The sequence below is a fragment of the Cajanus cajan genome, chromosome 3, assembly GCF_000230855.2.
Source record: "Cajanus cajan strain Asha chromosome 3, NIPB_CcT2T_4, whole genome shotgun sequence".
Classification (NCBI taxonomy): Eukaryota; Viridiplantae; Streptophyta; class Magnoliopsida; order Fabales; family Fabaceae; genus Cajanus; species Cajanus cajan.
Window position 1 is genome coordinate 64,165,517 of NC_138519.1, and position 14,407 is coordinate 64,179,923.

The 14,407-nt window shown below is 44.5% G+C and overlaps 2 protein-coding genes across 2 annotated transcripts; one reads left to right on the forward strand and one right to left on the reverse strand.

The window, feature by feature from the left end:
- Positions 1-273: 273 nt before the first annotated feature.
- On the forward strand, positions 274-4,933 carry LOC145955842 (uncharacterized). The gene is made up of 2 exons (XM_083071065.1): positions 274-1,724; positions 3,067-4,933. Exon 2 carries the CDS (start codon positions 3,070-3,072, stop codon positions 4,927-4,929), a length of 1,860 nt encoding a protein of 619 aa, XP_082927191.1. The 5' UTR covers positions 274-1,724; positions 3,067-3,069; the 3' UTR covers positions 4,930-4,933.
- An 8,691-nt stretch (positions 4,934-13,624) lies between these two features.
- LOC145956397 (uncharacterized) lies at positions 13,625-14,407 on the reverse strand. The gene has a single exon (XM_083071989.1). It carries the CDS (start codon positions 14,405-14,407, stop codon positions 13,625-13,627), a length of 783 nt encoding a protein of 260 aa, XP_082928115.1.

Consider the following 14,407-nt stretch of genomic DNA (forward strand, 5'->3'; position numbering starts at 1 on the left):
CTCTCCAGACCTTTCCCTCACGGCTTTGTCGTATACCGGATTGGGATGCGAGTACAGTCTCTCCAGAATTTTCCCTCACGGCTTTGTCGTATACCGGATTGGGATGCGAGTACCGTCTCTCCAGACCTTTCCCTCACGGCTTTGTCGTATACCGGATTGGGATGCGAGTACAGTCTCTCCAGACCTTTCCCTCACGGCTTTGTCGTATACCGGATTGGGATGTGAGTATAGTCTCTCCAGACCTTTCCCTCACGGCTTTGTCGTATACCGGATTGGGATGCGAGTACAGTCTCTCCAAACCTTTCCCTCACGGCTTTGTCGTATACCGGATTGGGATGCGAGTACAGTCTCTCCAGACCTTTGTTGTATTTTGAGGAAACTGTCGGTGCCCTCATTGATTTGCTTGAATTGTGGTAGATATTGTCCCAAGGATGTTGGACAAAAGGTGTGTTGTGATGCCTCTAATTTAGGCTGCTTTTGTCTTTTGTTCAGATGCTGTCAATTGGAATTTGTGCTTGGCTTTTCTTGTTGGGATGCAGAAATGTTGAATGCTTATTTATGCAAGACTTATTTATTTATTTTTTGAATAATCCCCCATGGATAAAGAAAGCTTTCTAAGTGTGTGAAATGTTTTTGGATGCATGCAATGCATGTTGATTTTAGTTTTTTTTTTTAGAAGGTGGCTTCCCCTTGCTCCTTCTCACGAATAAATTACTTTGCTTGATGCACAACATTTAGTTGTATTGGCCGTTTGATGTGTTGAACCGTCTTGGGGCTCTCTCTTTTCTTCTTTTTGTTTAGACACCCTAACTTTTGCCTAGGATGTATCCTAGCGGGTTATTTTTGCTCTCTTTTTTTTTTCACCCTAATTTTTGCCTAGGATGCCCTTTGCGGGTTTTCATCCCAGCGGGTCATTTTCATTTTTTTTGGACATGTTTAAATTTTGACAACCATCAACAATATATGTCATTAGGATGGGACAAGACAGAAAGGAAAAACGGATGATTTAGAATGGATATGTGGTTGAGGTAAGTCATGTAGACCCCTAAAATTGTCCGGGTCGGAAATAAAGCTTGAAGACTCTCGAAGACTGAAGGATAATCAGCCAGAAGGACTCCTCGAAGGCCCTAGGAGGGTTCTCTGTAGGTCCAGAGGTCTTAGAATAGCTCAAAATAAAGAAGTGGAGGGAAAAAGCCCAATACGGCCGTACTGAACTCAATACGGCCGTATTGAAGCTTCAATACGGCCATACTGAAGTCAGTACGACCGTATTGACACTTCAATACGACCGCGGCGAACTCAATACGGGCGTATTGAAATTTCTGAACTTCAATACGACCGTATTGAACTTCAATACGACCGTATTGAAGTTCAAAAATTTCAATACGGCCGTATTGCCCCTGTAGGCCGTATTGCGCCTATTCCCTATAAATATGACGTCAATTGGACGTCATTCCACACTTTTCAACATAGTTTGAACCCTCTCCTTGAGTATTCTGGGGTTTTTGAGCAGTGTTCTGCCCTAGAAATCACTCGGAGAGTTGATCCGACGAAGTTCTTGAGCCCCGAGCCATTTTGCTTGAGGATCGAACCTAGTCGAGGGGAAATCTTTTTGATTCCCTTAGTTAAAATTTTGTTCTAGGAGAGCGAGGAGCAGGCTTGTAGAGCGAGGGAACGCCAAAACGCTTCCCAGTTCATTTTTTATAAAAAGCACGCTTCAAGAGGTTTCCCTTCAATCCTTCCTTTTACTGCTTTCTGTGTGCACATTTAAACTGTCATCATGTAGATAGTCAATTCATAATTGTTTAGAATAAATAGGGGTAATTTAGTAATTTTATACTGTTCTTTTAAAAAATAATCTGTCATAGGGAACCCGAAAGGGGCGCCGTGGGGTGCTAACACCTTCCCCACGCGTAACCGACTCCCTTACCCAACTCTGGTTGTAGTGGCCAAAGTTGATTTTTAAATCAATTGCCTTATCCCTTTTTCCAATGTTTTGAGTAAAACATTGGTGGCGACTCCACGAACCCTCCTTTTATGAAAACCACTAATCCATGGAGGGTCCCGCTTGGGATTAATATGGATTAGTGAGCCTTTTAATAAAATTGCTCGTTTGACGAGGTCTCAGTTTGAGAATAAGTCATTCTAGCAATCCACATTTTTCAAACAAATAAACGAGTCCAACCATCCTTCGCGAATGCCGAAAGCCCGTTTCGGGCCGGTGGCGACAGATGGCGACTCTGCTGGGGAAGCCTCGAGAGTCAGTCCCATTTAGTGACAGATTATTTTTAACAAATAATAGTTAAAATTACCTCATTACCCCTTGCTTGTATTATAATATGTTTTATTATATGGCTTTAAATAACTGTTGTATGTTTAAATTCCGCAATTGTTTGAAATAAAAACTGCACACAAACCTTTGCACACAACAGTTCCCTCTATACCCGGGGGCATGAGTGATTAACCATAGGGAGTGGATGTTAGTACGGCCGGTTGTCGAATGGGTCTATAGGTGCCCGTAGACCGTTGTCAGAAAACATCACTCAAGGTGATAACCATGAACTTGAGTCCGACGGTGCGTTGGAACTTTCCATCGACCTACGACGAGAGGAATTGGGTCCCTATAATGGGGGCACCTTGAGGGCCTTTGACCAAGTGAGAACAGTTAGATCCTCCTTGAATATGCACTTTTCTGCAGGAGACCCCTACCTCGTGATTCGCTCGTGACTGTTCGTGGATGAGTGAATTGTCTGTGCATTGACTATGTGACATTGTATGAGCATACGTTTGCATTCTTTAAACATACAACATCCTTAGTAAAATAAAAATAAATAGAAATAAGGATCTTCTAGTGCATGGTGTTAACATCTACCCTCATCACATTCACGTAGGCAGTTTCCCTTTTCACCCAAAAAATACAAAAATACAAAAAATGATATTTACCTAAACCAAGCAATATCATGCATCATGTTAGGAAAATCCCAAGAAACATGATAATGTTTAGTTAAATAAACACTATGCATGCATATTCATCTCCATCATCTCATAACATGCATTTTATTGTAGATCATGGAGGGATCTAGGGGATTGCAAGGGCAATTAAAGAAAGTGGACTTCTTATTATACCGTGCCGAGAGGTTGGATCACCTCTGTACCTTGATGCCACGAGAAGCTCGTTTGGAGTTTGAAAAATCCTATGGACGAGTTCTCGACTTGATGAAGATTTGTGTAGATCCATCCTTTCTGAGAGCATTGGTCCACTTTTGGAGTCTCGATCTACATTGTTTCGAGTTCCCCCAGTTTGACCTAGTTCCTACTCTCGAGGAGTACGAACTCATGCTTCGATGGCCCAAATCAACAGGGGTCTATATTTTTCATGGAAATCATGTGGCCGTAGAGAGAGTTGCCACTCAAGTCAAACTACCGCCACGATTATCTGCTTTAGTGGGGAACGGCAGTATCAAGGGTTGGAAGCTTGCTATGATTGAAAACCACCTTTCTTCTTTGGCTGATGAGGGAGATTGGTTAGCTTTCAACAAGACTCTAGCGTTAGCCGTGTTTGGGATGATCTTATTCCCCTTTCACGCTAACACAGTGGACCATGCTGCCATGGACGCCTTCTTTGCTTGGGACGTACATATGAAGAGTCCCGTGCCTGCCATTCTTGCCGACACTTTGCTTTCTGTCAACTTATCTCAACAGAAGCAAGGGAAAACTATCCGATGCTGTACTTCCTTGTTGTATGTGTGGGGCATCACACACTTTTATGCCTCTAGTCATATGGGGACTTTGCCCGACCCTTTGAGAAGTTTTTCGAAGATCCCCGTACGCCGCCGGTATGCTTCCGAGTGGAAGGAAGAGATGGAACAGTGGAGTATTGAGCACTTCACGTGGGTTTGTCCTTGGTTCCGTCCAAGCAATGTATTAACAAGATGCGGCAATTATCCAAGCGTACCATTAATGGGCCTCAGAGGTTGCATAGCTTATTCACCTAGATTGGCTATGAGGCAACTCATGAGGACTCAAATTGTTCTTACCAAAGAGGAGCTTGGAGGGTTGTGTTTCTCCTTTGATTCCGAACATCAGAGGGACATGCATGCTGTCATTAGAGCATGGGAGAAACCAATCTATGAGGGAGATCGCGAGCTTGGAAAGCCTCGGGTATCCGCCTCCACCGACTACGAGATATGGAGGAACGAGAGAGGGGTGCCTCAACCATCCACCTCTTGCGCAACCACTACCACAAGGAGGTTAATGCAAGAACAAGTCGACGCCTTGACCAAAAAGCTGGAAAGTATGGAAGCTCAAATGAGGTTTCTTGAAGAAAAAAATGAAGAATCCAGTTTTACTATTGATGGTCTTCAAAGGCAATGCAAGAAGAAAGACCACGAGATAGAGCGGCTCAAGGACGAGTGTGCTAACCTCAACGAGGAGACTACGCGGGCATCCAAAATGCCAAAGATTGAACCGAGTAGTCAACTCCAAGAAGTCAATGCAAAGATAGCACACCTGGAAGCCGAACATGCAAGGCAGGCTCAGTTGATCAAGAACATGCAAGAAGATCTGCTCTTGACTCGATCCGACGCACAACAATGGCGGGAAGTTGCTCAACAACAAGCCGCAAACCTTTCCGATTTCCGCAAAAAGGAGAGGGAGGGACTAGCACAAATGGCTAGACTCCGAGAGGAGAAGGATCGAGCCGAAGACGAGCTTAATGAGCTACAGGCCATGATCAACTACTATACTCAGAAAGCGAAGGAGGCTCAGAAAATCAGTGACGATATGAGCCAAGCGGTCCATACACAGATTAAAGCAATGGGTCGTCACATCGAGGAAGCCGAAGATGAGTGGCAAAGAAACATGAACCCGCCTGTGGGTTTTTACCGGCTTTTCTCTTATTGTAAAAAATTACTTCAAAGCATTGTATAAAAAGTTGTACACTTTCTTCAATGAATAAAATCGAATTCTTGAGATTTATCGCCTTTGCATCTCATAGTCATTCATTTGCATTTATCTCTCCCGGTAATTTAATAATAAATGTTAATAAAAAGAAAGAAATAATCAATGCGTATGTTCAGAATGGATCGCACGCCGTTGGTCATTAAATGCAAACCAACAACTGCGCAAAGCGAACACACGACGACGCCGTTGTTGGTAATCAAGACAGACGAAAGGGAAGGTCCGACACCGTTAAGGATCATCGCTCCGAGGCCTTTCCCCTATAAAACAAATAAGGCTGTGCCGTGGATATACGACATCCACTCTTCTGCCGACAGCGATATCTCCAACATCGCTGGACTTGGGGGCATGACTAGGAGTGGCAGGATCTACACTCCCGAAGATCTGCACGATAAAGCTCCCAAGAATAAAGGAAAAGAAAAGGAGAAAACCGAGGAAGATAGAAAATCCGAGGAGGAGACTGATGAGTTGTTAAAATTCATCAAACAAAGCGAGTACTCCATTGTGGATCAACTTCACAAGACACCAGCAAAGATCACTTTGTTGTCGTTGATCCTAAGCTCCGAACCGCATCGGCAAGCTCTGTTGAAGGTCTTGAACGAGGCGTATGTGTCGCATACCATCTCCCAAGACAAGTTTGAGGGAATTGTTAGCCACATCACGGCTAATGATCACCTTACTTTCACCGATGAAGAAATCCCCGCCGAGGGACCTAATCACAATAAGCCCTTGCACATCTCTGTAAAGTGCAAGGAATACCACATCGCAAAAGTCTTGGTGGATAACGGATCTTCCTTGAATGTGATGCCCAAAAGAACTCTTGATCAAGTGGCAATCAAGGGAGTCCAAATGCGCCCGAGCAACATGATCGTTCGAGCTTTCGACGGTTCTAAAAGAGAAGTGGTGGGAGAAGTCAATCTTCCAATCCAAATTGGACCCACCATCTTCAACGTCGAATTCCAAGTGATGGATATTACTCCTGCATACAGCTGTCTCCTAGGCCGACCTTGGATTCATGATGCGAAAGCTGTACCCTCTACGCTCCACCAAAAAGTCAAATTCATCGTGGGTGACAAACTGGTGACCGTGCAAGCTGAAGATGACATACTCATCAGTAAGCCATCCAACATACCTTATGTGGATGCAGCAGAGGAAGCTTTAGAAACCGCCTTCCAAGCATTGGAAATTGCCAATGTTGAAACGTTTCCCCGAGAAATGAAGAAGGTAGCCCATATGCTCACAAAGAACGGATACTTGCCAGGACAAGGATTGGGCAAGTACTCCCAAGGAATCCCGGAGCTACCTATTATCAAGGACAATTCGGGGAAGCAAGGGTTAGGATACAACCCTGTTAAAGATCAAAGAACGAAGAGGAATCAAAATCCTTCTCGACGTTCTTTAAGCCAGATCTTTAGGAAGGCTGGTTCACAAATGTCGAGGCCAGCTGTTATCATCAAGTGTCCTTCTCCTTCCGATAGGGATGTATAGACTCAGTGACTATTAGAGATCACTCCTCGGGGACAGCCCGACCCCCGAGCCTCGATAGGGCACATGTTTCCGCTGCGATTATAATAAAATCATTCTTCATTAATTTCTTATTGATTCTTTTCTTGCTTACAATAAAATTCTAAACCACGTCATTTAACCCTGTTTGGATAAACATGAGTGAGGTTAAAATCGTCTTAATAATCAATAAACCCGCATCATTTTTATGTGGAAATGTGCATGACAGCTTGGAGCACCTTTTCTTGGCATCAATAAATGCCATCATGGATAAAGAAATCCTAAAGATAATAAGCTCGGCAGGAAACCCAAAAGGGGACTGCACAAAATAAGAGCAAAAGACCCGCTAGGAATCCCACAAAAGGGTGACCTAGGCAAAAATTAGGGCTACAAAATAATGAACAAAAACAAAAGCCCGCTAAGACATCACAAATGGGTGTTTTAGGCAAAAGTTAGGGCCGTCAAAAAAAGAAAAACAAAATAAATCCATGATGGTACCATCAATCGAATTCAACAAGGGGCTCAAGAAAAGCTATCCAAGTTGTCAAAGCACAATCATTAATAACGAAGATGTGCTTAACTTCATAAATGTTTAATCAAACAAACCTAAACACATAAGCCTACCATGGCCAGCCATTCTTACAAAATCCATTTTTCAAAAATAAAACAATCCCCTCTAAAACACAAACTTTTGAAAAATATACCTTTTCCTTCTTTTTTCTCTTGTCCCCAACGATTTTTGAATAATCTAGTGGAAACATGGAGATATAGTGGTCAATAGGAGGGTTGACACATCTTCTAAAGGAAGGGAGAATCATTTGGTTGATAACACCAAAAAACAAATACGCATCATTCCTCGGTTACAGAAATCGACAAAGCACAGTCTGTCTGGAGGAATGGCAAGATCCAAACAAAGAACGCATCGATTAATTCTTTTGAAAAACTGAATCAAATAGAATTAGGTGCATCTCATTCGCATACATACATACAGATGATAGGTGTACTAGAAGACCACTTATTCTCTGTTTATCAAAAAAAAAAAAAAAAAAAAAAAAAAAAAAAAAACCATAAAATCAGAAAAAATCCAATACGCCCGTATTGGTATTAATACGGTCGTATTGGAGTTAACGTTAAGCACAACGTTTCAACTCCAATACGGGCGTATTAAAATCCAGTACGATCGTATTGAATCCCAATACGATCGTATTGAATCCAATACGGTCCGTATTGGTTGTAGATTTTGTACATCAACGGAAAGGCCAATACGGCCGTATTGAATCCAATACGGGCCGTATTGGCGGAATTTTGCCTATAAATAAAGGCTTCCCCTCCCTCATTTTGCATACCTTTCTTCATTCTCCACATTCCTTGCTTGTGAGTGCATTCCTAGAGAAATTATCGGAAATGGCAGAATCTTCTCGCAAAAGGCAGAGAGCCCCGGCCAGACGTGTAATGACAGACCGACACCGAGACCGTCTGCAGCTCATAGAGACGTTCACCATCGAGCCGTCAAGAGTGCTCGACTTTGAGCTTCTCCAAGCGGTGGGCTTGGAGAATGATGTCAGGAACTACTTCGACGCTATAGGATGGGGATTTGTCCTTAATCCACCATCCCAGCTATATTTGACGGCCACGAAGGAGTTCTTGGCCACAGTCGGCGTCACGGAGTCGACTAACAGCTACGGGGAGGATGTTTGCGCGGTGGATTTCTGGATGAATGAAGGATACCGCACGCTGACGTTGGATGAGTTCAACGTCCAGGCAGGGTTTTTCAGCCGCACTGATCAGCTGGCCTTCCGAGATGCCATATGTGAGTGGCCTGATCAGTGGACTCCGGTTGAGATGTGGAGTTTGCTCACTGGCCGACGGGATTATCATTCAGGGGTGAAGGGCTCCCGGCTCCCGACTGCTCTTAGGATCTGTCATAAGATCCTCACCAGTACCATTCATGGCAGGTCCAAGAGTCAGGAGTCGATTACACGACCGGATCTGCTGGCCTTATACTGCATGGCCACCGGCCGGAAGGCCAACCCTGGATATTTCTTCCTTGAGCACGTGAAGAAGTTTGGGATACGAGAGGGAGGAGAGTCCAGACAGGGGTACATCTTGGTTGCCCCACTCCTCTCACAGCTGGCGGAGACATGGGGATGTCCCGATGGTGCGGAGCCAGGGGCGTTGGCGCCAAAGTTGATTGGTGCCTCCACCCTGATCAACATGAAGATCATCGCTAGATCGCCAGGAGGGGGGTTTGTGCGAGTAGATGGCCTCGAGACCTTCGACGACCTCCTCAACAATCTCGACTTTGAGGGAGGCGACACCCCACAGCCAGAGGCTAGCACGTCACGGTCGGACAGGGGATACTTTGACGCCCGCTTCGACACGCTGCAGCAGAGCATTGACACGCGATTCGATGCTTTTCAGCAGAGCATCGACACGCGATTCGATGCTTTTCAGCATAGTGTCGGTACATGGCAGCAGAGTACCGATGCTCGACTAGATACCTTGGTGCAGGGGTTCGACAACCTCTCCGTCTGGATGCATCGCCGCTTCCCGGACTCGCCACAGGACCCGCCAGCAGAGGAGTGAAGACTGGCTTCTGTTTTAGTGCTTTTTCATGTACTAGTTTGGTTGGGCTTAGCCCCATTTCCCAAATTTTTCTTGTACAAATTCATTTTTAATGAAATTTGCCACTTTTGAATTCAAAATTCTCTAGCAATTTAAATTCTATACAGCAAAAGCCAAAAACATAAAGAAAAAGGCAAAATACAGAAAAAGCCAAAAAATAAAAAAGGCAAGGATACAGAAAATCCAACAACCAGTTTGCACAGAATAACTGAGCCTGGAGAGGCTTGCCGAAACAATACTCCTCATCCCCCACATCAAAGAATAACTGAGCCTGGAGAGGCTCGCAGAAATAATACTCCCCAGAGAAACCTCAACTCACGCTCTTGGACTCAAAATCCCCAGCAAGAGCTATCAAAGCAAGATCGACGACATTCTCAATGGAAGTACGATCACCCAAGCAGAATATCCAAGTCAAAGGACTTAAACTTCCTCAATGAAGATAGCTCTCCAACTCAAGTGTCGAGTGAGGCTAAGCCTGTAGAGGCTTCCTAAATAATACTCTGGGGTACATAAGATCCCCAAATCCCCAGTCGCCTACTCAAGAGGCATCCCTGCAGAAGGAGAAGAAAATAAAAATCAATAATCATTCCCCAAGTGGAATCTGGCTCAGCCAATCATTGAACGTCAAGCTGATACGCCTAACAGAAGAGGCTAATCAAAATCAACGACAAAATCCCCCAGTGGATAATAGCCTACACAGAGGCAGCAAAATCAAAAAACCAAAAGAGACACCCGAACAAGGATAACCGGGATACTCCACCAACGTCGAAAGGACGTCAGCCAATCATAAGGCACCGCTCACATCAGAAAGAGCATCTTTGTGTCTACACCCCAAAGGAATCAGAAATTCTCCAGTGGGCACCAACTACGCAATGGAAAGTTGGGACACAAGAACCTATGAGTAACTGCACATCCCCTAGACGGATCCCTGCGTTATCCAGCCCTTAGTGGCACAAAATCAAAAAACAACCGTCGAAGCAGCATCGTGGACTGTGGAGACAAAATCATCACGAATCCCTGGAAAGGAGATATTCACGCTACCCCGTCGTCACAAACACGGAGGTATGCAGCTTCCGGCTCGGACAATGAGCGAAGCTATCTCTGAAAAAGGGTACTCACCGCCTACCGTTGTCATAAAGGTACTTAGCTTCCGGCTCGAACAAAGAGTGAAGCTAAGCCTGGAGAGACGGTACTCACAGCTTCCAGCTTGGGCAACAAGCAAAGCAAGGCCTGGAGAGGCAAAACTCATACTGCTCACCGTCGTCACAAAGGTGCTTAGCTTCCGGCTCGAACAAAGAGTGAAGTTAAGCCTGGAGAGACGGTACTCACAGCTTCCAGCTTGGGCAACAAGCAAAGCAAGGCCTGGAGAGGCAAAACTCATACTGCTCACCGTCGTCACAAAGGTGCTTAGCTTCCGGCTCGAACAAAGAGTGAAGTTAAGCCTGGAGAGACGGTACTCACAGCTTCCAGCTTGGGCAACAAGCAAAGCAAGGCCTGGAGAGGCAAAACTCATACTGCTCACCGTCGTCACAAAGGTGCTTAGCTTCCGGCTCGAACAAAGAGTGAAGTTAAGCCTGGAGAGACGGTACTCACAGCTTCCAGCTTGGGCAACAAGCAAAGCAAGGCCTGGAGAGGCAAAACTCATACTGCTCACCGTCGTCACAAAGGTGCTTAGCTTCCGGCTCGAACAAAGAGTGAAGTTAAGCCTGGAGAGACGGTACTCACAGCTTCCAGCTTGGGCAACAAGCAAAGCGAGGCCTGGAGAGGCAAAACTCACACTGCCCACCGTCGTCGCAAAGGTGCTTGGTTTCCGGCTCGAACAAAGAGTGAAGCTAAGCCTGGAGAGGCGGTACTCAACCATCAGCGTCATCAGAGGCGCGTTGATGTCCAACTTCCGGCTCGGGCGTCGAGTGAAGTTGGCCTTGGAGAAGGTAAACTCAGCTACCGAGGATGTCAGAAGCGCCGAGGTATGCACCCACCTGGAGAGGCTACTCAACATTTTCCCACCGGAAGACGCTACAAGTCAGAAGGTCGGCACAATACCCGGACAATTGGGTCAACTCCTTTACTTGTCAGCCGATACACCAAGAGGCCGTCCGACTAAGTAAAGGGGGGGCAGCTGTAGACCCCTAAAATTGTCCGGGTCGGAAATAAAGCTTGAAGACTCTCGAAGACTGAAGGATAATCAGCCAGAAGGACTCCTCGAAGGCCCTAGGAGGGTTCTCTGTAGGTCCAGAGGTCTTAGAATAGCTCAAAATAAAGAAGTGGAGGGAAAAAGCCCAATACGGCCGTACTGAACTCAATACGGCCGTATTGAAGCTTCAATACGGCCATACTGAAGTCAGTACGACCGTATTGACACTTCAATACGACCGCGGCGAACTCAATACGGGCGTATTGAAATTTCTGAACTTCAATACGACCGTATTGAACTTCAATACGACCGTATTGAAGTTCAAAAATTTCAATACGGCCGTATTGCCCCTGTAGGCCGTATTGCGCCTATTCCCTATAAATATGACGTCAATTGGACGTCATTCCACACTTTTCAACATAGTTTGAACCCTCTCCTTGAGTATTCTGGGGTTTTTGAGCAGTGTTCTGCCCTAGAAATCACTCGGAGAGTTGATCCGACGAAGTTCTTGAGCCCCGAGCCATTTTGCTTGAGGATCGAACCTAGTCGAGGGGAAATCTTTTTGATTCCCTTAGTTAAAATTTTGTTCTAGGAGAGCGAGGAGCAGGCTTGTAGAGCGAGGGAACGCCAAAACGCTTCCCAGTTCATTTTTTATAAAAAGCACGCTTCAAGAGGTTTCCCTTCAATCCTTCCTTTTACTGCTTTCTGTGTGCACATTTAAACTGTCATCATGTAGATAGTCAATTCATAATTGTTTAGAATAAATAGGGGTAATTTAGTAATTTTATACTGTTCTTTTAAAAAATAATCTGTCATAGGGAACCCGAAAGGGGCGCCGTGGGGTGCTAACACCTTCCCCACGCGTAACCGACTCCCTTACCCAACTCTGGTTGTAGTGGCCAAAGTTGATTTTTAAATCAATTGCCTTATCCCTTTTTCCAATGTTTTGAGTAAAACATTGGTGGCGACTCCACGAACCCTCCTTTTATGAAAACCACTAATCCATGGAGGGTCCCGCTTGGGATTAATATGGATTAGTGAGCCTTTTAATAAAATTGCTCGTTTGACGAGGTCTCAGTTTGAGAATAAGTCATTCTAGCAATCCACATTTTTCAAACAAATAAACGAGTCCAACCATCCTTCGCGAATGCCGAAAGCCCGTTTCGGGCCGGTGGCGACAAGTCAGTGTTTAAGTTTTTAAACAAACATTTCTTTGGATAATTATTATAATCATTCTTCTAATTGTCTTGGACTACATATCTGAGTCTGGGGCAGAGTCTTCAAAAAGTTTTGGCCTTTTACAGGAGTATTCAAGCCGCCTTTTGGTTTTCGACTTGAAAAATCGTCACTTGCTATTTTTAATCTTTTTAGATCCCTAATTTTTGCCTAGGACATATCCTAGCGGGAACTTTTGATCTTTTTTTTTTTTTTTTTTGCGTAGGACGCCCTTTGCAATTTTTCATCCAGTGGTATTTTGCAAGTGACTTTTTCGCTTTGACAAAACCTCCTACCGTCTGCATTTGGGAGGACTAGTGTCTTTTGTGATTAACACTGCCCCCGTCCGTACACCAAGGAGAAAGATGTTGCCCTAGCCTACAGGTGTTGAGAGTTCTTTCATGGACCGAGATTTGTGCTTCCTCTGTCAACCAAATTGAGTCGATGTTTTTGTAAGACTCTTCTTGTGCAATAAGAATCTCATGATTTTGCATTTTATCATTTTCCTATCCTTTTATGCTTCGAGGAAGTGATCTCCATAGACTCAGATGATGTGTCGTAGATGTTCAAAGCTTTAATTAATTTTATTATCTTTAGTCATGTCTTTTTTTTTTTTTTTTGGTATTTGGGCACTATGATTGTTTTAGACTTTAGTGATAAAAGGGAAAAGGGAATGAAACAGAGATTTGTAGGAATGACATATCTTATTGATAAATGTAAAAATTTATACAAGCCCTTATTTTGAACTCATGACCATGGGCGAAGGTCATGAGTTTTGAGCATGAATTTAAATTTATTTATTTATTTATTATTTTTTTTGAAGAAAAAAAAAAAAAAAAGTCCCCCTACTCTAGTAATTTCTCAATCTTATACTCCAAGGTCATTCCTCGTCATGCTTGTGCAGTGGGTGCTTGTCGATGTTAGGTGTGTTGGTGTCAAATTTCAACCACCCAGCATCTATAAGTCCTTGCACGCGGAATTGCAGGGCCTTGCATCGCTCCACGGAGTGCCCCGGAGAGTTAGAGTGATAGTCACACCTTTCCTCAGGTTTGTACCACGGCGGGTAAGGAGGGTCCATCTTCTTCGCTGGAGGAAGTCGGACTATCATTGAAGCCTCTAGGAGTTGGGGTGTAGCTCTGTGTATGTGATGGGGATTTTGTCTACTACCTTGTCGTCTCTAGGCTTTGCCTATGATGTGACTTGACTTTTTGGAGTAAAGATGACGGCGTGGACCCCTTCTTCCCTCTTCTTTTCATAGATCTTCCTAGGGTCATAACTCGTCGGAGCCTTCCCTATCTTCCCGCTTTTTAAGCCTTGCTCAACCCTTTCACCTATAGTGACTATGTCAGCAAAAAGGGCCGACGTGTTCCCTATCATCTTGTCATAATAGGGTCCACTTAAAGAGTTGATGAACATTGTCACCATCTCCTTGTCAGATAATGAAGGCTCTATTTGCGCAGCCAATTCTCTCCATCTCTGTGCATAGGTTTTGAAGGACTCATCGCCCTTCTTGCTCAAGCTTTGTAAATCAGACCTATCAGGAATTAGGTCGATGTTATACTTGTATCGCCGAAGAAAAGCATCAGCTAACTGTTTCCATGTTTGGATCCTCCCTCCATCCAGCTGCATGTACCAGTTGAGAGCGACATCTGAAAGGCTTTCCTGAAAACAATGTATCAGGAGCTTTTCATTGTCCACGTAGGTTGCCATCTTCCTACAGTACATTGTTAGATGTCCTTTTGGACAACTGGCTCCAGTGTACTTTTGGAAGTCAGGGATTTTGAACTTGGCGGGGAATTGGATGTCTTGCACCAAGCACATGTCTGTAGCCCCTTGAACATCAAAATTGTGGCCTTCCACAACTCTCAGTCTTTCTTCCAAGGCGTTCAGATGATCTTTGGAAGCGTTACCAACATTGCTAGTATTATTGTCGTGCTGCAATTTGTTCATGGCCTCAAGCATTCTAGCCAT

What these genes read in the sequence shown, in the direction of transcription:
- LOC145955842 (XM_083071065.1), top strand. Translation starts at nt 3,070, where the DNA reads ATGGAGGGATCTAGGGGATTGCAAGGGCAATTAAAGAAAGTGGACTTC.
- LOC145956397 (XM_083071989.1), bottom strand. Translation starts at nt 14,407, where the DNA reads ATGGCTAGAATGCTTGAGGCCATGAACAAATTGCAGCACGACAATAAT.